The following is a 25,984-nucleotide window of genomic DNA, read 5'->3' on the forward strand; positions in this document are numbered from 1 at the left end:
TCATTATAGTAATAGTGATAATGTGATTACATTGATCACTGATCAATGTGTATGATCTCATGCTCAATATCCTTATGAAGTTACTATTATCCTAATTTTACAGATGAGGAAACTGAACTCTAGAGAGGTTAAGTAATTTACCCAAAGTCACACAGCCTATATGTGGTGAAGCCAAAATTCCAACCCCAGTTTGATTCTAGAGCCATGGCTAGCAACAATCTAACATAGAAATATGTCTCATATCCATCACTCACTGGAGACCACACTTAAATTTTTGGTGTATTTTATTAACTTTTTTTCATATTCCCATTTACGTAAATTGTCATTTTTGAGGTTATTGATAACAGAAAAAGCAAATGTGAGGGCCTGTATAATGATTCTGAAATCGTCTACATTCTAAGGACTATATTTTTATTTGAAGAAGGTAGTTTATCCTGATTTATCCTGACTTTTTATTGGTGGACTTAAAGGATCATGCCTGGTGAGAAGAGCATTTACTGCAGTTATTTGAAAGACGTCTGCAATCTTCTCCCTTCTCTCAAGACTTCTGGGACATGTGTTGGCTGCCTCTCTGACGTCTGTTTCTGATAAGTGAGTTTTAGTCTCTAACAACTCCTGGGAATTTTGTCGGCAGAGACCGGGTGAGATCATTTTGCTTTCCGCTGAGTTTCCTTTCTCTGTTTTTTTGGACTGTTCTGATGAGCATGACCCTGGAGCATTCAGTAATACCTCTGTTCTCTTAGGAACTGTTGGCCTCCTCCCTGGTTTTATCTCTGTCTGCACAAAAACTCCATGTCGCTGGAAAGGAAAACAAAGTTGACGTTAACCAGGGCACACAAGTTGCTGGAAGATGCAGCTGTGACCTGAGTTCATGTATTAGCTCAAGTCCTGATTGAAGCAGGCACTTATTTCTCTGCCTCTTCATTGGCTGTCACCTTAGTTCAAAACTGAAGACGGCAGCATAATAATTATTGGTGAACCATTTAAACAAATTATGAACAAGGGTGTACCAGAAAATGAACAGGAAGGGAAAAACAGAAAGTCAAAGGAGAGGCATCTCATTATCTCCCATTCTCAATTTTTCTGTCATTTGAATTGTATGAGACTATTCATATCCAATTTCATTTCTTGCTCTGCAGGTTGCTATGGATACGATAGAAACTGCAGTTCATAGACCTAAGGATTTATGATTGCATCACAAACGTCTATTACTTCCAACAACTAATAGTTGTTGTGAAATGTTATTATTATTAGCTATGGTGAAATATGAAAAGAAACATCTGTAGTTGGGAAAAAATCCAGCAATTGACTATTACATTACTGTTCAATTTATAAAACTTATGTGCATCCCCCTGCCACACACATACATAAGCATATCAAAAAATTTAGCAAGTTGCTTTGATATTACCTTAAGTGAATGATTTTAATAATTTGAATCAAATTCCAAAGACTGATCCAAAATTATGACATCATTCTTTAGTTTTGACTATGACATGTGGTTAAGATTTTATCCTCCTAATAACCATGTTAGTTTGTTTAAATCAACTTTGAGAAATATGATTATGACTTGAAAGGCTTAGACTTCTACCATAAATCTATCCCATCATAAAGTATTAAGTAATTGATTCTAAATACTGACTCACCTTTCCCCAGATGGGCTCATTGGGTGTTTTCCTGGCATCATATTGATGTGAAAAAGAGATGCGTTCTATAAAATTCTTTTGGAGTTCTGCTGATGCATCAGGAGAGGCAAGTGGAACTAAGGGGAAAAAAAGAGATTTTGTGAAGTCAGGATAAAAGAGTTGTATATGGAAATGTAATCAGTATTCATAATATTTTTGCTTTATCAAAAATGTTAATGAAACTAAATTCTTTTACGTATGAAAGGTTACCTAAACACATCTAAATAATACTATAATAGATTCATCATTCTTTCTCCATGAAAAGAACCAAATCAAAACAACCAAATTAGCCCCACATGTGGAATTGCTAGTAATTTTAAAAACTAATACTAATGTAATAATGGCTTTTAAAAATCAACTGTTAAATCTGCTTCTTGCACATATACCAACCAAAGTATTAGGAAAAGCATAAGTACAATTTATTTGTCAACTTATTTTTACTACTGAAAAGGCTTTGAGAAATTTATGCATAAGTTGCTCCCTGCTAGCACTGACAAATGAACTGGAAGATTCCAGAGCTGCTGCACTTAGAGTTGAACACACAATTCTTTTCATTTCCCATTGACAAAGGTTCTGAAAATTTGTGAGAGTATTAAATTCTTTTAAAATCACTTTTAAATAATCTTTCAATCTGTGTAATAGCTATATAGGGGTTCATTATATTGGTTTCTCTATGTTTAAAATTTTTAATAATTTTAAAAACTCACTTTAGTTTTGCTTTTAGCACACAACGTTATGTAAGGAGTCAGAGTAACACCCAGTTTAGTGACATAAAATTCTGTCAAGGAAAAAATTAAAAATTTCTCCCTTTTATGGAAAAATATATACATAAGATAATATGTACACCTACCATATCTATGAAGTGATAACAAGAAACTGATAACAGTGGTTGTTACAGGGGGAGAGAATTAGCTGACTGGAGGACAGAGGTGGAGAAAGGTGGATTCACTTTCACTCTTTCCCCTATTGTACCATTTGAATTTTGTACTGTTATGCCTGTATTAACTATTAAAAAATAAAATTTAATTTTGAAAAACCATGACTTTAAAATTAGGGAGGATATATAAGAAGGAAAAATATGTTAGTAAATTCACATTTATTATGTATTCATGAATTCAATTCAATATTCAGACATTGATATAAACTAATTTTACTAGCTAGAATAATAATTATTCCAACATTTATATATTACATAATGTGAGATGGCAATCCTTTCTAGCTAGCAGGGAAAAATGCTAATTGATAACATTTCCTTGATTTGTAATTGAGATCAGATACTCAAAACTCATTTTCTACTTAATCATTACCTTTCTTTTAGGATTTGCTAGCACACAAAAGATAGCAGGTGCCAAAGATTTAACATAAATCTGTGGACAACTATTACATTGAGAAATTCTGACCATAAGTTATATTTTTCCACCAAATCGGAAAAGACTATCAGTTTTGGGGTGAACGCCATGGTCTGGCTCACAGAATGTTAGTGTTTCCAGGAACATAGTCTGATAACTCTTTGAATAAAATGAAGCAGCTCTAAATTTAGGCATTAATCAGGTGGCGTTAATGGAGTATCCAAAGCATGGGCTTTGGGATAAGATAGACATGCTTTCAAATTCCAGCTCTACTGCATTTCCTAGCTGTGTCACTTTGGACAAATCACTTAACTTCACTGAGATTCAATTTCTTCTCTCTAAAATGGGGATAATAATAATTTGCTTTCGGAGCTGTGAGGATTAAAGACAATGTTTATAAAGTCTCTAGAATGCTGGGTCAAATTAGAACGGGACTTCTAAGTTAGGCAAGGGGCAAGCTCTTTTGCATCCTGACAAAAGGGAAACCATGGAAGAGGAGAAGCATGAATGTGATGAACTATCAAAATGCTGGGAGAAAACCAAAGGGTTTAGTAAACTGCCATGAAGGGTTGGTGGCAGCTTGGGCTGGAGGGTAGGGAGATCAGATGTAGACAGTAGAGAATAGGTTGGGAGAGCTTTTAAAATCTGCTCTTGACTTTCCCCCACATTGCTTTGGGAAGATCACTGTTTGCCTCAGGGCGGCAGAAACTGGCAGCAACAGTCTAGCCATGTGCTGTCAACTTAGTAACATTGGAGCAGCACAGAAATCTCTCCAGGGTAAGGAGCTGATGAAAATGGATGCATGCAGCCCCTTGGGCATTTCCTTCTCCAGCACTCCCCGAGCAACTGTCAGTGCAGGTGGATTAAAAATGTCAAGAGATTGCTTTCTCTCGGTAATGCCTCTTTTTAGGAGTTTAAAGGGGAAAGGAGTGGAGCCCTGAGTAGAGGATTGGTCTCAAATAGGGACAACAAATGGAGATGGTCAAAACTGGTTTTGTCAGGCCTGACCCTCTCCAGCCTGACCTTCATCTTCTTTCCTTAAATTCATTGAGAGGTACACAAGCCAGACCCTGGTCTTTAGCCTTTGCCCACACAGGGCTGATAATTCCCCTTGTGGAATATGACCTAAGATAAACTAGAGAGACACTGTAAAAGAAAGACAATAAGATTTAAAATATACACTATGTGAAGCAGAGTTATTAGAACCTATGTACCAAGAATAAAATAAGCATAACAAATATACTCAAAGGTACAGAAGGTATTCTTAATATAAAGCAAGAATAAGAGGTCATAAAAAAGAATCATGTAAAATATTAGAAATAAAAATATAATAGTTGAAGTAGAAATGATAAGATAAAAATAAGATTTATGAACTAGAAAATCAGACTGAGACGCTCTCCCAGAAGGAATCTGGAAAGGATGAAGAAATAAAAATAGAAAAGCTAAGAGACATTGATGGTAGAAATACCAACACTAGAATTCAGGAAACCTAGAAGAAGAAACAGAGAAAAGGAAATGTTTAAAGAAATAAGGATGATAAATACATAAGAATTAAAGAAAGCCCAAAGACCTCAGATTGAAAGGGCTCACAGATTACCAAACAGGTAGCAGGGCCAGGAGTAGGATGAGGCAAGTGAGGCTCATGGGATGCAAAATGTAAGGAGGCACTTGCATGATCCTGGGAGTGAGCGCCTCCTTACATTTTGCACCCTAGACCTCTCACTTGGCTCACTCTCCTCCCAGTCCTGCATGGTAGATAAGAAATAACTCACATGTAAGACACTTTATAGAGAAATATAAGGTCATCTGAGACAAAGAAAAAATTCTAAGTGTTTCAAAGAGGAGAGGTAGATTACCTACAAAGGAGTAAGAAGCAGATTTATATCAAATTTGACAACATTGGACACATAATAACTTATTAATGTTTTTTAAATATTAAAGGGAAAAAAACTTTAAGCCTGGAATTTTTATATCCAACCAAACTGTTGTTTAACCATGAAGCCAAAATTAAAAAATATTGGGAGGCAAAGAAGGCCTCAGAATGTTTCCCCATAAACAGACCACTTCAAAAAATTTCTAGAGGAAGAACTCAAATAAGAATAGAAATAAATCAAGGAGGGTGCCTAAGGTATATGGAAGAAAATAACAAAACGTTTTGCCTCCTTAAAAAGACAATGACTAAAGAACAGAAAAATAAGTATTACACCTATAACTCAGAACTAAAACTCTACTGTTTAACATATTAATGGAGATTCTGATGAGTATTATAAAAAATGAAAAAAGTAGTATAATGATTGCAAAGGAAAAGAAAAAACTGTCATTATTTGTAGGTAATATAATTACCTGAATAGAAAAACCACTAGAATCAATAATGAGAATAAGGGTGTAGCAAGGCAAGCAGACAAGTGTACAAAAATCAAAGGCATTTTGCTATAATAAAAATAACCTACTAGAAAACAAAAGGAAAAATAAGATACAGTCCCTGTAGGAATAAAACTATACAGTATAAAGTTTATAGAAAGTAAGACTTCACAAGACCTCTATAGAGAAAATTTTTTAACTCAAAGACAAAAATTGAGCTGAATAGACTTTCCATTCCCTTAGATAGGACGGGATAGTATGTTACCGTAAAGGTGACAGTTTTCCCTAAATTAATCTATAATGTCAACACAACCCAATCAAAATTCTAGCTGGATATTTTGAGAAATGTCATAAATTCCAAAGTTGAAATGGAAAAATAAAGGTCCATAAATAGAGAGCTTAACTGCGAAAAGGAAGAGCAAAGAATGAGGAATTTCCCTATCAGATATTAAGACAAGCTAAAAATCTATATCATTAAAACATTTTAGTAATGATCCAAGGACTGAAAATTAACCTAAGGAATGTAACGGAGAGTTCAGAGACAGACTTATTCATATAGGGAACCCTAACATACAATTAAGGAGGTCTCCCAAGTTAATGACGGAAGTGTAGATTGTTTAGTAGATGGCATCCAGAAAACTTGTTCACTGCATGGAGAAAAATGGAATAGGTTCCCTATTTAATACTGCACATAAAGTTGGGCTATAGAGTTAAATACATAATTATGGAGGGTAAAATGATAAAACCAAGAGAAGAAAACGTAGGAGAATATTTTTGTGACCTAAGGGTAGGAAAACTCATCATAAACACCCAATGCACAAACCATAGGTGAAAACTTAATAAACTTGATTACATCAAAATTTATTTCTGTACACCATGAGCAAAGTTAACGGAGATGATAGGTTGGGAAAAAATATTTGTAGCATGAAAACTAAAAGGGATAGGACATCAGTGGGAATGGCAGAGTAAAAACCTCCAAAAAAACTGCTTCTCCATAAAAGCAATGAGAACATTGGCAAAAATAATCAAAATCAACTTTTTCAGGACTTTGGAAATTAACCAAAGGCTTGCAACAATCTGAGAAGCATTTATTGAAGAAAAATGGCTTAATCTCTGTAATAAAAGCAGGCCTTTGGCCCAGTTTTCATGCCCCTCTCCCCACCTTGGCATAAGCCTTGGAAACTAACAGCCCTGAATTTATGGTGAAAATCAGCAAGAAGCTTAGCAGCCACTGTAAAGAACCACTGGCTTTGGATCTTCCCACAAACATGAACTCAAAGAATTGTTATTTAACCTGGCTGGCAGTTCTTTGGAAACTCCATTCCTAGGGCTTGTCTTTATAGACGATGACTCAGCCTCTCTTAGTGTAAATAGCCTTTCCCCCAAAGGCATTTGTCAAAAACAATCAAGGGCAATTGTTTAACAGGGCAGCTGCCCTTAATGGCAATAATAGTTGGGGCAAACAAGAAGCTGACCCAAACTAGAAACTTTTATGCCTCCTACCTGCTTAAAATCCAATGCCAGCAATTTCCCACACAGGAACCTATCCTTGGACAACACAGGGCATATCGACCTACTGTGAGGAAAACTTAAAGTATGATGAATTTAAGTTACCAAATTGATGTCTTAGTGAGAGAAATGCATAGAGCACAATCTGTACCGTCATTAAAAGCCCTCTGTAATGATAACAAAAATACCTCGCCATAAACTAGATTTAATACAAATAGTATATTGCATATTTTTCATATAGGGTAACAAATAAAGATTGGTCACAGGGTAACTTTTTTTCAAAACAAATAATTTAATACTTTACTAATATTCAAAACCAGTATTCTACCAACCAACACAGTTCTTCTAAAATAAATATTCAGTAAGTCTTTTAATTTTGGGAAGGTTTGGGATTAAATGCAGAGATGATAAAGCAAATACAATTAAATCTATAATTTGTTATATAATATGTCAGAAGAAAATTTGATCTAATAGTTTTCTAGTGTTGACAGTTTTAGGGAAATATGATTAATTTTATAAACAGTATTAAAATGTTTGACATATCTGTATTTACTATATTTATAGGTTTAATTTATTAGATTTACAAGAATTTTTTAATTGTTTGGGAAGGTTTTGATTGTCAAAGTTCTACGTTTTCCTTGTTAGGTATTTAAAATGTTAAGAGGAAAACAGAATATAATTAAATCAACAAACGCAGCTTAAAATATTAATGGAATTTAATTGACTATGTTTGTAAATAAGTCATTGTTAAGGAGTATTTCATTTGTTCAAGCTGAGTTAATTAAACATCAAAGAACAAGTGAAACTTACTATTCTAATATTATACAATATTTAAAAATTAAGGGCTTAAAGAAATATTTTTAAATTTATAATGTTAAAACTAGAATATTAATTTAACCATAAATAAATATAAATAACTCTTTCTGTATGCAAAGACCCCCATAGAACATAAAAAATCTTCTACTGAAACAAGTTACCTTCAAAGGATTAACAACTGGACTGCTTTCAGACCTGACATAACAATAGAATCCAGATGACAATGGAATAATACCTTCCTAGTGTAAAAGCTAAGTAACTATGAATCTAGAATTCTATACCCAGCTATACTTTCATCTATTAAAGAGTGAGGGCAATTTAAAGACCTTTTCAGACAAAGAAAAGTGAAGAGTTGGCCATTCCTAAACTCTCATGGAAAGGACTATTTAAAGACATTGAAGTAAGGTGTTACATTGGTGGCCCCAAAGAATCAGGCCTCCCAGTATTCGCATCCTTGTACAGTCTCCTTGTGAATGTGCACTGGCCTTGTGATTAGCTTCAACCAATAGGATGTGGCAGAAGCAATACTATGCCAGTTCCATTTACCCTGCTGGAGAAACCACACGCAGAGACCAAATGGAGAAGGAGAGGCCCAATCATTCCAGTGTCCCAGCTGAGTTCAGTCCCCAGACGACCTACCAACTAAATTCAGCCACTCAAGTGCCCACCAGCAAGAACAGCCAAAGAACTGCCCACCTGAGCCCAGCCCAGACTGCAGAATCATGAGCAAATAAAATGATTGTTGTTTTAAGCAGCTAAATGTTGGAGTGACTTGTTATGCGATAACAAACAGAAAGACTTCAGAAGGAAGTCAATTAAATCAATTAAAATGAATCATCTTTTATATAGTGATCTAGAACCTCCCAGAATCTTGAAAATAATAACTTAAAAAAAATCTTCATGGGGACTAATAAAGGGGCAAGAAAGGTAATCTAAACTATTATAGAAAGAAGTTCCTTACCCAGACATTATACCTATTAAAAGTAGACATAACTACCATGTTCATTTATGCAAATATATGTGATTTTTAAAGAAGCCCACAATAGTGAAGATCATCTAAGTGGGAAAACATCAAAGAAGATATTCAAGTTCTTAGTGGTTACTCTACTTAAGAATTCAAATTGGACCCAAAATAATTACTTAAAAGAAGCCTTGTTAGATGAGGCTTACAAAAAGTAAGCCAAAGTCTATGAAGAATGTTTGAAATCCACTCTCTGTTTCTTGGAAACTTCTAATTAAAATAGGAATTTTCCAAACAAGGATACACCAAACAAGTTGGTGTCTAGCCATCTATATTTTATCAACAAAGCCAGGATTTATTCAAACACACAACTTGCTCCTCATATTGATGCGAATTTAGCAGCTTTTGTTTTGAGAAATTTTCTTAACTTTTCATTTGTATCTACTTAAAAAACATTCATCAGTATTATTTTTCTATTAGAAACCCCATTCTTCTAAGTAGTATTTATTTTCATCTTACATAAAAGGATTATTAATGTAAAAATAACAGTACAGATTTTCACAATACAGTGAAAAAGAGAAACTTGAATACAACTGTAGCAAGAAATCATTGTTATGTTATACCTTGATGCAAAAGAAGCAACACAAACTAAAACCTATTTTAGAAAAATATTTTTAGCACCGTATCTGAATTCACAATTTTAAAGAATGTTAAAATATCAAGTAATTGATAAACAGCCAAAGTTTTATTTAAGTATGAAACACCTCCCTTACCAATTAGATCAGCTTTTCCAATTCATAAAGTTTTATTATATAAAACCAAAAGTGAACACTCATTCTTACAGGAACTCAGATATGATGGAGCATAGCCGTTTGTTGAAATGACCATGGATGGCAGCCAGGAAATTGTGTGGTGGTACAAGACATAAAGGGCACTTTCATTATCAGTACAAGATGACATTGCTGAAATGCCAAAAACCAGGCGTAATTAAGTAGGCTGATGGAACAGAATGACTATGAGATGACTTTTGCTATTAATGCATGTTTATATATTTTCTGTCTATATGCATATATGTATACACACACATATATATATACATTAAAAATCTGTCATATACAGGCTAGTTTATATACATATTTTTAAATGTTACATAAAATATTTTCTTTTAAATATCATTCTCATCTAGTATCCAAACACCATCTAAAATATGAATAAATTGCAGGTTTATATTGTGGTGTGTATATTAGTTAAAATTACATTATGACTTTAATCTGTTGAATAATATGTAATTATCATTAAACTAATCAGTAAATATTTGTTGAGTCTGGGCATAGTGGTAGGACCTGGAATATAATAATGATTTTGGCAATGAGAAATACCAGTAAAAGAACAGAGAGAGAGAGGAAGAAGATAGTACAATGATAGTAAAGAAATTAAAAGGGCTTAAAGCCTTAAGGAAAAAAGAGAACTAAATGTGAGCAAAGATATTAACAAATTTGGAAGCTGGAAAGCAGATGGATAAGTGGCAATTGAGTTGAGTAGAGCCCAGTAAACTGGAAGCTAAGGGCTTGTGGAGGAGGAGGGGGGCTGAAAATCAAGCCAATTCATGCCACAGCCTTCCAGTGAGGCTGGGGAATTGGAGGCATCAGAAGCTTCTGAGGCAGGGAGCATGGGAAGTGGTACAAGTTGAAGCTGTAAATTGAAGATTGTTTGAGAGACTCCCAGATTTTCTGTCCCCTACTCCAGGCAGAGGCTTGGAGGATTCCTCTAAGGGAAAATTGACAGACCTACAGACACTGATTATGGTTGTTCCCTTATGAAATGGCCGTGCCGTGCCTGATCATCCTAGAACAAAGCCTATCTCTCTGTCTCATCTTCCACCACATCCCTTATTGAACTAGAGAAGAAACAACTGCTCCTTATGATAAAGTACTGAGACCTGACTGGTTAGTTAACAAAAAAGTCAGTTAAGGCAAAGAATCATAGAAAATTATGTAAACCATACTTATTTTCCTTTAACCAGTTCATTCACCAAAATTTTATTGAAATGCAAAGGCATTTTCTTTGAGGAGTGTCTGTTGGTTGGAATTCCACTTTGTATTTCTTGCACAAACCACACCCCTAATGTATCCTTTTTATTTTCCGTTTCTTTAACACAGAATGGAAACTTAAGGATGCATCTGAAGGAAAATGAGTACAGCATCTTTCAAGATTTAAAAAATTCACTCTAGCTCTTCTTTTATAGCTATTTTACCCGTGCTTAATTAGCATTTTTAAAGTTAGTGATTAACCTTTTAGCAAGTCTTTGTAAAGTATTCAACTTTGAATATTTTATAGAAACAACTGCTTTTTTTCTTACTCAGATTTTAATTTATAATATGTAATTAAGTTATAGAAATACAGTAACAAGTACACAGGCATAAACTGGTTCTGAAACAAGCATGACTTTCAGAGAGTATTCTCTACCTCCTTGGTCTGAGTTATGTGCCCCTTCTCTAAATCCCCATACCAAGCTATCAGGAGCAATAGGAGAGTTAGGTAGATTTGGCAGGTCAAATAGGACCATGTAGGCCATGGCAAAGAATTTGAAATTTACTCTACAAACAGTGAGAAGTAGCTAGAGCCTCCAAAGGGGAAGAGTGATGTCATTCATGTTTTTAAAAGATCCGTCTGACGATGGTGTGGAAAACATTATGGGGGAGGAAGAAAGGAAGCAGGATAGTAGTGGCTTCACTATATTGGTAAGATAATTTGGGATAGAATTTGGAGATAGAGGTGTCAAGATGGATTGGCTGTAGAGGGTAGGGAGTTTTAGAATGACTTCTAGGTATCAAAACTTGAGCATCTGGGGGAATAGAAATGACATTAATTGAGATGGGGGGGGGGATAGGTTTGGATGGGAGAAATGAAATGTTCTATTCTAGCCATGTTAAGCTTGAAAAGGAGATTAGTTATCCAGGAAGAGATGTTAAGTAGTTGGTTGGATATGCAGGCTTGAAGCTCAGGAAAGAAGCCAGGGCTGGAGAGAGAAATTGGTACTTGTATTAATTCCTTTGACTTCAGCCTTAATCTTCTATTCCGTGTTTCATCTATTTTGGGTAGTCTCTCTTGAGGACTCATATGTTAACTAGTGATATTAGCACCCTTCTCCTCTTCTACTTCCCATCTTCTGTCAACTGTATATTTATTTTTCTTCTTACAGCTGATAACATAATTCTGATCTGTAACCATATTTAAATTTTGCATATTGTCTATAGAATGATGCTAAAAGTTAACTACTAAATAGCACTTACAATACAATTACATGAATTTTGTTCACTTAAGAGCCAAATGTTGTGCTAGGACTACATTTCTTTCTCAGTGGGTCCAATGCCCAGTGCCACTTGGGGAAAAAAAAGGTTCTAGTGTACATGTCAAATAAATCCTCTTTTCTAGGTTAAAAATGATTTCCCCTGAGAACTTTTTTATTTTTGGCTGTGTCAGGTCTTTGTTGCTGCGCTTGGGCTCTCTCCAGTTGCGGCGAGCGGGGGCCACTCCCCGTTGCGGGGCGCGGGCCTCTCATTGCAGTGGCCTCTCATGTTGCGGAGCACGGGTTCTAGGCGCACGGGCCCCAGCAGTTGTGGCTCGCGGGCTCTAGAGCACAGGCTCAGTAGTTGTGGCGCACGGGCTTCGTTGCGCCGCGGCATGTGGGATCCTCCCGGACCAGGGCTCGAACCCGTGTGCCCTGCGTTGGCAGGCAGACTCTCAACCACTGCGCCACCAGGGAAGTCCGTCCCCCCCCACCCCCGAAAACTTTGAAGACATTAACTCCATTGTGCTCTTCCATCCGTGTTGCTTGATTCCATATACTTATTCCTTAGGTGGTGACTTAGTTTTCTTTTAATGGAAACTTCTGGAATCTTCTCTTTATAATTATTGTTTTGCAATTTCATAATGATGTATAGGTGTGTATCTTTTTTCCCTTCATACTTAGATACACTCAGTAGACCCTTTCAATGGCTCTTCTTTATGTTGGCAAACTATCTTCTTATTATCTTTCTAGAGGCTGTGTAGAGTACTGGTTATATTTACAGGTACTAGAGTCAGACTAAGTTCAAACACCAATTATTTGCTGTGTAGCCTTGGGCAAATTATTTAAACTCTGTGCTTGCTTTCTCATCTGAAAAATGAGAGTATTAATAGTATTACTATACTATTATATGCCATCGGGTTGGTGTGAGAATTGAATGAGTAAACATTTAGAAAGTTCCATAAAGTACCTGGCAAACAGTATATGCTTAATAAATGTTATGTGTGGATATAATTATCTCGCCTTCATTTTTACTCTTTTCTGGAGCTCTGGAAAAGTTGGACCTCCAAGACTGATTCTCCATTTTGCTTTTATTCTCTCATATTTTCTAAGGTTTTGTTGTTGTTGTTATTTTATGCTCTGTGATATTTCCTTGATTTTATCCTCCAGACCTAAAAAATATATAATTTGGCATAATTCTAACCTTTGGTTGTCCATTCATAAATTAAGAATAGGATAGGAGACCAGTTTGAAATACTAAAGTAACTAGTGTGGTAGTTGACATCTAGCTGAGACAATGGGCTCTAGCAGTCTTAATGTTGGGAGAGGGTAGAGTGCTCATGACTGGAGCAGTTATTTAAGAGACAGACTTTCAAATAACCCTCTGATTCTCCCCTCCCCCGTTTCTGTTATGCTTTGTCTGCTGACTGAGCCTTCAGATACTTTTGTTTTGTTTTGTTTTGTTTCAGGCAGATTGGCTCTTCTTCACTGCATCTCCTTCTGTATATCCTAGGCTATTGCTTCTGTGCTCTTTTTTATCCATCAACAGTCTTCCATTCCTTCTCAAAATCCAGAAAGCTCTTCCTTCCATTCTTTTCACCTTTATGGGTCCTTTATGGGTTGACTGCTTTGCTATCATTCAATAGGGTCTTGGGAAGCAGGGGATTTAGATGTTTGTGCTCAGTCTACCATCTTGAATCAGAACTGGAAACTTTATTACCTTGCTAAAAGAGACGCCATTGTTATAGACTATCTAATAGTAGGCCCTCCCTATTAACTACCACCCTTGAGGTGGAAATCATGTTAAATATGACCATTTTCTAATATCCTGACCTTCAATCTAGCTGCCCTTTGTATCCTTAATTAGACTGGCCAATCACAGAGGCCAGAAGGCTAAAACTGAGGGACTGTTGACGTCTAAAAGTAATCCTTCGCTGCCTACTGTCGTGTTCAGAAAATTTGATGTTTATCTTGTGAACTTTTGTATGGGGTGAGAACAGAGCGGGTATTCAATAAATACATTTTTGTTTGGACTTGATCCTGCACTTCTTTAAGACCTGCTAAAAATTCTACTCCTGCGGTAGAGATGAGTAGTACTGGGTTAAGAAACAGATACAACTTGAATAAATGTGAAAGACTTAGATTATTATAATGACATTGTCAGGTAAAACAAATTTTAGATCTCAAAATGTATGAATACTGTATAGAACAGTATTTCCTAAATTATGTTTTGTGGGATACCAGTCATGTGAGATGATCTGAAAAAAGGTAAAGTTGTCAATATTGGGAAAACATAGCATTCTTTATTCCTCTTCTTGGAAATTCATTATGCTTATGCTTAGAATAAGGGTTTTAAGAGTTCTGTAGTAAAAAAAACAAAAAAAAAAACTGTTTAACTTTATAAATTCAGTTTTTCCAAAGCTTATTTGACTTCCCCTGTGTTTTGAGCAGTAGCTATAAACATCATAAAAACTAGTGCTCCTCATCAGAAAATCTACAAACAACAAATGCTGGAGAGGGTGTGGAGAAAAGGGAACACTCTTGCACTGTTGGTGGGAATGTAAATTGATACAGCCACTATGGAGAACAGTATGGAGGCTCCTTAAAAAACTAAAATTGAATTTGCATATGACCTAGCAATCCCACTACTGGGCATATACCCAGAGAAAACCATAATTCAAAAAGACACATGTACACCAATGTTCATTGCAGCACTATTTACGATAGCCAGGTCATGGAAGCAACCTAAATGCCCATCGACAGACGAATGGATAAAGAAGATGTGGTACATACCTACAATGGAATATTACTCAGCCATAAAAGGGAACGAAATTGGGTCATTTGTAGAGACGTGGATGGATCTAGAGACTGTCATACAGAGTGAGGTAAGTCAGAAAGAGAAAAACAAATATTGTATATTAACACATATATGTGGAACCTAGAAAAATGGCACAGATGAACCAGTTTGCAGGGCAGAAATAGAGACAGAGATGTAGAGAAGAAACATATGGACACCAAGGGGGGAAAGCGGGGTTGGGGGGTGGTGGTGGTGGTGGTGGTGGTGGGATGAACTGGGAGATTGGGATTGACATGTATACACTAATATGTATAAAATAGATAACTAATAAGAACCTGCTGTATAAAAAAATAAATAAAATAAAATTCAAAAATTCGGAAAAAAAAATCCCAAAAAAACCAGTGCCCCTCAATGTGCACTTTGAAAAATACTGCCCTATAGTGTTACCTAACAGTTATAATTTTTAAAGTTTGCTGGCAATAATGAGCAGAATGCTACTAAATTTCTGACTTGGAAGCTGGTGTTATCAATGATCATTACAATTTTTATTTTGCTGTATTAAACATATTTGGAGCTAAGTTATCCACTAGGAAGGGATAAGGAACAAACTTGTCAAGGGCTGTACTTGCTGCATGTGTATTTTCAACTCCTGTAGAGGACTAGTTTTCCCAGGAGGTGCAAGCACATCTAATACATCTTAATTTGATAGCAGTAACCTGAGACTGCTGGAGTTTGGAGAACTGCTAACCTTACCTATTCCATAAGAAGGCTTTAGCAACTTGCTGTATTTGACTGGAGAAACAAATGGACATGTTGGTTTTTTAAAGTCACTCCTCTGGGTGCTCTTAGTGTCATAAGGTGGTTGGAAGGGATTTTCCAGTCCTTTACCATGTGACCACCAGTCACCCTTCATGGAAAAAAAAAATGGAAACACAAAATTGGATATTGTAGGACATTTTCATTTTCATGTGTTTGATGCTCAGTAATTTGATTCAACAAGTTATTGGACTTTCTAGTACTAAAATAGAGTTCTGCAATCTGGGACTAAATATATTTTCACAAAGACTGTATTTCCTAAGAGGCACCTAAAAATGCATTGTCATATAATTGTAGCTAAAATACAGCTGCTAATTTCTTAAACTACCTTCTATCAACAGATGGAGTGGTAAAAATCAACAAAATAGTTATGTTTCTATGTTTTGTACTACCATTTATATATATATAAATATGCATATGTACACACGTATGCATATGTATATAGTAAACATGATTTAATCTAAAACTTATATTCTATACTTTTCATTATGGCAATACAAATAATGTATTATCATCTAAGATGGTGGTTTTCAAAGTTTTTAGTCCATGACCCACACCATGAAATACATTTTATGTCATGCAAGAGCACCCACTGCATACATATACATAAAACTAGAGGTTTCACAAAACAATACTTATTCTTACTACACTCAGTGCACTTGGCTATTTTTCTATTATATCACTTTTCTATTTCATCTCATAAGGCTGGCTGCAGTCCACATTGATTTATAACTCACTAATGATTCAGTTTGAGAAACATTGTTCTAAGCAGAAGTATCTCCAATGTTACTGAATTTCTGATAATAAAACCTGAACTAAGTATGCAGGAAATGAAGATTCTTCATTAGCACGTTTGATCTCTTAGAAGTTCAGAAAGCAGTGAGGTGAATTGTTACTCAACTTAGTACTGACTAAAAGAATTTTTTTTAATCTGGTTGATCAGGTAGAAGAGAACCTTGGGAAAAGGGAACTTGACACCTCAGAGTCCTTGGATATTAGAGAATGAAAGTAACCTTGGGTATGTTCCAACACCTACCTGGGGCTTTAAGGGAAGAGATCAGCCTTTTAAAAGATCAACTATGATTGCATTGTCAGAGACTTTAAAATATGATTCAAGGTGGAGAAATATGAGATTCTAATAAATTAAATTCTGAAAATACAATTGAAGCTACATTGATATAAAAAGAAGGAGGCATCTAAAGAAACTTGTGTGGCTACATAGGCAGTTAGCTTTCAAATGAGCTTAGTTTTCAAGGAGACAGGTGTGTGTACAAGCGGTGCACAAAATCAGATTCAAAGGAGGAACACTTTAATGGAGTCAGCTTGTCAGGAGACTGTCAAGAAGCTTAGAAGAGATTCATGAAATATACCAAACAGCAGAAATAGGGTGTTCTGTGGGGAAAAATTCTGTTGTAGCAAGAAATCAAGGAAAGGCTTAGAATTTGGAGAAGAGTACCCTGCTTAGAGCTGAAAGTCAGAGCTATTCAACTTTAGGTTCTTCATTCAGGGAAGTTATCTTCAAACTGAAAAAGATGGGGTGGACATGAACCAAAGAGAGCCCTAAGCCCTGCACAGATGAAGACAGAGTCGGAACTCACTTTGCAACTGGAAATGAGGGCCAGTTTCTAGGCCAATGACAACCTGTAACCAGGGGTAAAAATGGATGTTTGCAGAAATCAAAGAAATGTAGGAAGTGGGGAATTTTGGAGAGTAGGAAAGATCAGCCAATGCCTCATTTTTCAGAATGACTTAAAGGTGAATTACATCTACTTGATGTAGATCCTAGGAATTCTAGAACATATCACTACACAGATGGTGTCTTCTCACTCTCTGGCTCAAAATAGTCACGTCTTACTGTTGTCAGAGTGCCTGCTTCTTGCAGCTCTTCCTAACTCCGTGATTACCACGGTGCTTATTACGTTGCAAGGTCTAGGCCTTTTCTCACTTATTCTCATCACAATTCTATGAGGTGGGTACACCCACTGTACAGATGAGAAAACTGCTGGGAGGTAAAGTAACTTCCCCGAGGTATATCACTAACAGGTAGCAGAGCCGCCTCAATTCAGTCCGTCATTTGTCTGTGCACGCCTCTAATTTCTGTGCTACATTGCTATAGGAAATCTGCTGTGGAGGGCAAAGCCAGATAAACACAAATTTATTTAACTTATTTCAAAAATAAAAATAAAGAGGCTCTAAGTAAATATCCTGAGAAATCCTCTATGACAAGGTTTTAAGGCGCACTCTTTATATCTTCTTTTGTTGATCTGAAACTTATTTTGCTAACATCCAAGTTACTGGAGAAGTGACTCTGGAATAAGTGAACCACGATGTCTGGCAGACTTCAATTTCTTTCTTAAACAAGAGTGTAGTGCAAAAGCTACCTTAAAGCAGAGATAATTCACCTTTCAAGAAGACTTGAGTTTAGAATTTTACTAAAATGGTCTCTTTGGTTTCACAAATACGTATAAAGGAAATAATGAGCAGTTTTTCCTTAGGTGTGATTGATGACTTCAAGACCCTTATAGTTGGTGAGTGTTCTGACTAGTGTTGTCAGTTGGATGAATCTTCACTTCAGGAGAATGAAATCCTACAGTTTCAAAAACTGTTGTGTTTATCTTTTCTATTTCTGGATAGTCTGCCCTATGCCTGAAAAGTCTGGTTCCTTCCTGGAAGAGAGTGTGTATGCACCCAGACAACATGTGCATGCCTTTTTGGTCCAAGCATTTGCTCAGAGAGATTATAAGACAAAAGGTAAAGGCAGAGGCTTATTTTTTTTCCTTCACCTCACACCGAAGAGAAAGACTAAGAATAAAAATGTACTGCTCTGTGTACCATCACTTACATTGGATTGAGAGGTGCATGTGGAATTATTTATGATTAAATAAACCAAACCGGGAAAGGTCCTCTATGTTATTGCTTTGCCTAGGTTTTGGGGGTCAGACCACATCTTGCAGATTGTAGAGGGGGTTTTGCCTACAGAAAGAGTTGTCCCCAAAACTTTGTACCCAGAGAGAGGACGAAGTCCTCCCTTCCAGCCCAAAGCCTGTCTCTTTTCCTGCCGCAGGATGATCGTCACTGGGGCTCCATGGTAGGGAGGTGCCTGGTGATTCCTGACGACAGGCTCCCTATAACCCCGGCTGCTGGAAGGCCTAAGAGCCATTGTGCTGTGGGCCCCTTAGCCGCATTTGGAAACCACCGTGAGGCACTGTCTATGTTATACTTCTGTCAGCCCTTTGCCTTCAGAAATGCATCAGTAAACATTACTTACTTCCATTCTTTGGGACACTAAGGGAGACTCCTAGGGGAAATGTAGTAAAAAATAAGTGGGGTATCCTGGAGGAACCAGTTAAGAGAATATAAGAGGTGGTGTGCCAAACTCTATGGCACCCTGGCCAAGACGGCTGCTGCTGCTTGTGGTGGTGTGGTGATCTGTGGACATCAAATTATACTTGATGGATTCCTAGGGAAATGTGGACTTATGACAACACCTTACACATAGAGGATCATATATTTTTAGCAGAGCTCAGTGGCTGTAAAAAATTTGTTGTGTTATAGCAAACACTAGAGTTACACTCTACCTACGTTCCTCTCTGTTTTGTTGTGGACCAGAAAGAATGCTGAAAAATACCTCTTTTTAAGCAATTCACAATAACAGTTACTCCTGCACTGTGTTCTGTGGAACACTGGTTCTGCAGCACATTAACAGGTGTTATATAAAAGAGGTTTCCATAGTTAAAGAAATGTGACAAATTCTGAGTTAAACAAGTTTACCACAGGATTTCTCAAGAACCTTTATCTACTAATGTGAATTGTGAAGCTCTGAGAAGGGTGTATAAAATTACAGGTTTTCCAAAACATATCTGACTTCGGAACTTTATTTTATTGAGCACATAGGCAAGGGCTAGTGCTCCAAAAAAATACATTTTGGAAAATACTGACCCAATATAATCTTTTTGGACATATCAATATTTACCAATATTTAAAAACACAAAGACAACCAAATTAGTTTTCATTGGAAATAACTGAGCTAAAGCTCCTTTTTACTTCTTCTAGCACCACCAATTTTATGTCCCTATGTAGAACTGTATAATTGATTATTTCATTTAAGAATCTTGTAAATAAATAAAACCGACCAATCTGGTATTCTAAAGACATTATCTTAGCAAAATACATAAGACAACAGATATATGTCAATTGAAATATTTAGGCAACTTTATTTTCTTTACTCTTATTTTAAAGTCAGTATTACTATAAGCCAGTTAATTTTTTTAAACCGAGCTAACCTTTAAAAAGAAAACTGTCATCTTAAATAAAAGAACAAAGTTTACAGATATGTGAAATGAGCATTCTTTATTACTCCTTGGGTACTTGGAAATGAGTACATTTAAGGGTTTTTTGTTGTTGTTGGAGGGGGTGGTTTAGTTTTCTTTAAATATGACCATTCCCTTCACTCCACGCCCAATGTGAACACTTAGCTCTGTGATGCATCTTTGGTCTTTGTACCTCCTTGTTCAGCCCTCCTTGTTCAGCCACTGTGAACCTCTCTTACCTATCCTCTTACTTCATTTCAGACTCACTTTCACCACCTATTTAAGGTCTTTGACTCATGGAGCTTTGAGCACTAATAAACAAAGATTCTACTGCTGCTATCACCCAGTCTTGTTGATAGAGCAGCTACTAACACTTCTGTACATTTATTTTTTCAAGACACCTACAAAGTAGGAACAAGAGAAAATTAGATTTATTTTTAAATTTCTTTATGTTTCATAATTCTCTTCTCAAACCAGCTTCTTTTCCTTATGGGGTTCAGGATGGGTTAACAGTTTGGTTTAAACTTGGCCTTGAACTAGAGCTCAGGAGAGTCATTCATTAACTTTTGTAAGAATTATGAGGACTTCACTAACCTGGATTTCTGTACCACATTTATTTCCCCCAGAGGCATGTTCTATCAATATCTTTTAAATCCTCAATAATTATTTGTTTATAAAACAAAAAAGCCTTAAAACTGCCCTTGTAAGGGTTTACTACATGGTATTAAAGCATATTTGACTACAGGAATTTCTGCCCCCAAAAGATCTCACATTCACACACAGGGCCATGGTGTGCTGTTTTGTGACAAGAACAATTGATGTTATAAGTGTAAAGAGAGCTCACAAAAAGCAATCTCCATTTAAATGTTGAGTTAAATCACAACTACATCTAACCTTACATGGCAAAAGGGACTTTGTAGCTGTGATTAAGTTAAGGATCTTGATAAAGAGAGATCATCCCAGATTCTCTTCTTCTGACGACCCCAATATAATAACAAGGGTCCTTAGAAGAAGGAGGCAGGGAAGTCAGTCATAGATTTGAAGATAGTATGTTGCTGGCTTTGAAGAAGGGGCCATGAGCCAAGGCAGGCAACCTCTAGAAGGCGGAAAAGGCAAGGAAATGGATTCTTCCTTAGAGCCTCCTGAAGGAACCAGCTCTCCCAATAGACAATGAGACTGATAATGTACTTTTGAGCTTCAGAACTGTTGAGAATAAATTTGTGTTGCTTTAAGCCAGTGTTTAAGTTTGTGGTAATTTGTAACAGCAACATAGGAAATTAATACAATAAATTATACCTCAATGAACCTGATTCTAAAAAAAAGAATGGAATATATTTAATATGATAGTGAATAAAAGTGTGATTTGTCTAAACCAACAGTCCTGGATCAGAAACATGACTGTGACATTTGCTTACTATGTAATCTCAGGTATGTTAATTTACTATATTAGAGCATGTTATCATCTAAACTATTTCCAATAATACCTCCTAGAAGTTGTGTAGATTAAAGGATATAACTTATACAAAACGCTTAGCTCATTCCTAGCACTTCATACACTTTCAATAAATGGTAGCTATTTTATAGAAAGTATCTGAATTACTGAGTATCATGGGAAATTTTTATATTATCTGTCACAAATACAATATTAGAGATTTCTTCAATAACCCCTCCTCCCCGCAAGCACCGCTGAGTGACTATAATCTGACCCGATCTAGAAAAACAATTATTTGGATTCCTTCCCTATATATATAGTTTGTATGCAAAATTATCAGCGAGGATAGTTCCAGCTGACTGCTTTTAACTATTGGATTATAAAAAATATTAGTCTGAGATCTGTCATATCCTTTAAGTAGTCTGTGACAAAATTATCCTGCAAAACACTTCTGAATCTAAATCTATATTTGTAAATAATGAACATCAATCCAACCTGATCTTCTGGCTCGTTTTTGGGATCTATGTAGGGAACTGGTTCATTGCATGTTCTTACATTTGTGTTAATGAATTTAGCATAATATACATGTCCTCTCCCAACACATGGTTTTGAATGTTGAATACTTTTTCCAGGCTTTTTTTCATGTTTCGCTTCTTTTTTTTCAGTTACATACAGTATACCGGCATCTTCTATTTTATGCTGTCTGAAAAACAGAATTAAATAGTATATCATTTATCCAATGAGCATTTCAGTGCTGAGTCATAATTACATAAAATCAGATTTAAATATATTTCAAGTATCAAGACAATTTAGGCTTTATTAATAACTATTAGGGGCTGATGCAATTAAAATTTGGGAGGGTATCCTCTCATTCAAAATTATATAAAAGATAAAGAGATTTGTGTTAATAGTGATTATTTATTACCATATACCAATGTAGTGTACAGATTCATTTGCTTGGAGTTAAGAAAGAGTAGTGATTTGATCATTCTTACAAATTATGTTTACAGTATTTTTTCATGTGCCTAAGTTACATGCTAATCTTAACTCATCTTCTTTAAAAGTTAGTTACCTAGTAAATTTAGCTATCTGGACAAGGATAACTATTTAATTTTAAAGGCTCACCTGGCAAACTTATAAAAGCTACCAAATGAGCACTATTATTTATCTTTTCAGGAAAAGACCACTGTGCAGACATCAGAACAGCTAATTCAATTTCATCATTTTTTGCTTCTAATAACTACCCTGGAACAAAAATAAAAATTATTGAAATTTTTAAATGTTAAAAAATATTTTAAAAGGAATAGTTATAAATTTTTTCTCCTTTTAAATAAGGAGTAATAGGAGTATTTTAAAATTTTTCATACTTGAAAAGTAAAGGTAAGAACAAAATATTTGAATTTAGATTCTTTTTACATAGAAATTAAAAAAAAATCAAAGCCCTGACCCATGGAAGGTGAGTGAATAAGATTCGAAATTTATAGAGAAAGTGATTAGTTCTGTTTAGCCTTGTCCATGGCCCTACCTTACTTCAAACCAAAGCAGGTCCATCTCTTCTACCCCATGTCATTTTTTTCAATTAAAAGCCTCCAGTGGCTTTCCACTGCATTTACGATAAAACACTTCCTCCTTATCGCAGTTCTGAGGCCCTGTGTGACCCTGCTCCAGCTAATCTCTTCAACCACTCAAGCCTCTCTCCCTTCCCTTCTCCAGCCAGCCTGCCTACTTGCAGTTCCTGGAACACACCAGTCTCCTCTCCCCTCAGGGCATCTGCTCTTCCCCAGCTCCCTGAACAGCTGGCTCATTACCATTCAGGTCTCAGCTGAAGTCATCTCCTCAGAAACTTTTCCTAGATTTCCCCCTCCCCACTCCATGTATTCTCTGTTTTAGTACTTTGTTCATTTCTTTCATAACACAAACTATGATTTATCATTTATGTACCTACTCTTTGTTTATGTGTTCTAGTAAGCACTACAAATAATCCTGTACAAGCCAATAAGTTCCATTAAGGTGACGATCGGGTTTCACTCATCATTATGTACCCAACATCCGGACAAGTGTCCTGATTGTTGCAGGTAAACAGATTGGCATTATACTATTTACACATTCCTGGTGAATCTGCTGGACTAGTTTTTCACTCTGGCTTTGTGTTAGCTGTACACACCCAACCCTCATCCAAAACACACACAACATTCAGTACCCTTGGATTTCAGTTCTCAGCATCCCAGCAAAAGTTGCTCTCTGCAAAGGATTTGGAAAAAATGATTACTGGTAAAGTGTAAATTACTTTGGAGGTTTTTCTGTTATCTTTCCAGAGATGAATTTATTTAAAGGCCTTAATTGATTTATCACTGTAGACTTCTGGCATCAGTTTTTTCCATCTGCTTCTCATAGTTATAACCCAACAATAAATTTGTACTAGAATCAGGCCTTAAGGAAAGGACCGCAGCTATTTGTTCACATACTGATGCATTCATCTGATGAAGGATCTGTGGTGTGAGTGGCTACAGATTGACTCATAAATGTGAAATATAGGGTTCTGTAGTAATCTCTTACTAGAAGGAAAGCACAGTTAAAAATACTAATGGGCTCTGAAATAAGTCAGACCTGGGTTGGAATCCCAGCTCTGCCATTTACTATCTGAGCCTTGGTTTCCAATCCTTTGCATGATAAGGACAATAATAGCTATTGTGAGACATGTGAGAATAACATTAAATAATTCATTCTTTCAATAAATATTTATTGAGCTATGTGTCCAGTGCTGTTTGAGGCACTGAGGATAGAGGAGTAACAAAAGAAACAGAGCCTACATTCTAGTGGGGTAAGGCAGTTGAGAGATAAAAAGTAAAATATATAGTTTGTTAGATGGTGTTAAGTACTAAGGACAAAATTAAAGCAGGGAATAGGGGAAAGAAGTGCATGTATATGGGAGGTAGGTGGCATTTTTAGATAAGGTGGAGGCTCAGTTATGAAGGTGGCAACTGAAAAAAGACAGGAAAGAGGGGAGAGAGCTAAGTGGATATCTAAGGAAGCACATTCCAGCAGAGGGAAGTGTAAATGCCAAAGCTTGGAAGCAGAAGCACCTGACCTCAGGACGGTGCTTCTCCAAGCGTAGTTCTTGGAGTAGCAGCCCTGGCATCAGTTGTCAGCTTGTCAGAAATACATATTCACAGGTCCCATTCCCAACCTACTAAATCATAATCTCTGGGGCAGGTTCCCAGGAAACTGTTTTAACCAGCTCTCTAGGTGATTCTCATGCATGTTAAAATTTGAGAACCACTGTTTTAGTGACAAAAATACAGGTTTGGTAGCACATACCCCTGGCTCCACACCATAACAAGCTGTAACAAGCTGCGTGATTTAATAGTTCTCAAAATTTAGGGTACATCAGAATCACCTGGAGGTCTTGTTAAAACTCAATTATCATGCCCTTCTTCTAGAGTTTCTGATTTGGTATGTCTGTGGAGGGGAGCCCCTGAGAACTGCATTTCAAATAAGCGCCCAGGTGATGCTGATGCTGTTCTGGGGACCACACTTTGAAAATCACTGCAGATGGTGCAGGGAGACCTCAGCGCTGGAGGAGAGGGAGGCAAGGAGCAGACAAGGCCAAGTAAGGCAAAGGCGCACATTGTGTGGGCCCCATTGGCCGCTGTAGGAGCCTTAGCTTTTCCTCTGCAATGGCCAAGGGAGAACAGTGATCTAACTTTTCGTTGTAAAATGACCACTCAGAAGACTGCATTGAGGAGGCTGCAGAGGGGCGAGGGGAGCAGCAAAGACTTCTGCAGGATGCAGGTAAGAGACGCTGGTCCTTGGGCCAGGGTGGTAATGACGGTGGAAGTGATGAATCGTGGTGGATCCTGGATATATTTTAAAGGTAAAGCCTACAGAATTTGCTAATAAATTACATGTGGGGTGTGAGAAGTAGTGGATGATTCAAGATGACGTCAAGAATTTTAGGCCAAGCTATGCATGTAAAGTGCCTGATACATAGTAGGTGCCCAGTAAACAGTGCGTTTTTAAAAGTATTATTGCGCTCCATACTAGAAATGAGAGGTAGGAAGGGGATTGGCAGAGGAAAAGCCCCGATGGCCCGAAGACCATCGGATCTCACTTAACCCTCCCCCGAAGTAGGAAAACATTTTTCGGAAGGGGAAATAGAAAAACAAAGCCCCGCACTTACTGCTGCTTATCCTTCTTTCCCTCCATGGGCTCCATGAGGAGCCTCACGGGAAGACCAGGGACTAAGCCCTGACAAGAAAGGGGCGCGCGGAGAACCGCGACAGTGACTTCGTGCGTTGCTAAGCGACAGCGCACTGGGCACTAGGCCTCGGAAAGCGTCTTGGGGGGTGGGGGGGCAGGACCCGGAGCGCGCAGGCGCAGTAACCCAGTCGGGGCCACAGCGAGCGCGCGCGGGGCTGGCGGGGCGTGGGTGGTGGACAGGGTCTACTTGCCGGACCCGCCCAAGGCTCTACACCCTGCGTTTGAACTTGTCCTTCCCGTATCCGGCCGGGCGGGGTGTTTATCAGGGCCCACTGGATCCTTGGGGATCAGCAAGGGGCGATTCCGGAGCCTCCTCCGCGGCCTTGGCTCTGGCGCCGGGGGCTGAGCTGCTCGCATCCCTGCCTCGCCAGCCCTCCAGAGCCCCGCAGGACGCCGCCCCGG

General features: G+C 37.1%; 1 protein-coding gene across 1 annotated transcript; it reads right to left on the reverse strand.

Annotated features, from left to right (window-relative positions):
• Nucleotides 1–429: 429 nt before the first annotated feature.
• C13H2orf73 (chromosome 13 C2orf73 homolog) lies at nt 430–25,528 on the reverse strand. The gene is made up of 5 exons (XM_059942990.1): nt 25,503–25,528; nt 21,818–22,025; nt 15,518–15,671; nt 1,644–1,759; nt 430–798 (listed from the first exon to the last, which is right to left on the reverse strand). Exons 1-5 carry the CDS (start codon nt 25,526–25,528, stop codon nt 430–432), a joined length of 873 nt encoding a protein of 290 aa, XP_059798973.1.
• Nucleotides 25,529–25,984: the final 456 nt, after the last annotated feature.

Source organism: Balaenoptera ricei, chromosome 13 (assembly GCF_028023285.1).
Source record: "Balaenoptera ricei isolate mBalRic1 chromosome 13, mBalRic1.hap2, whole genome shotgun sequence".
NCBI classification, from domain to species: Eukaryota; Metazoa; Chordata; class Mammalia; order Artiodactyla; family Balaenopteridae; genus Balaenoptera; species Balaenoptera ricei.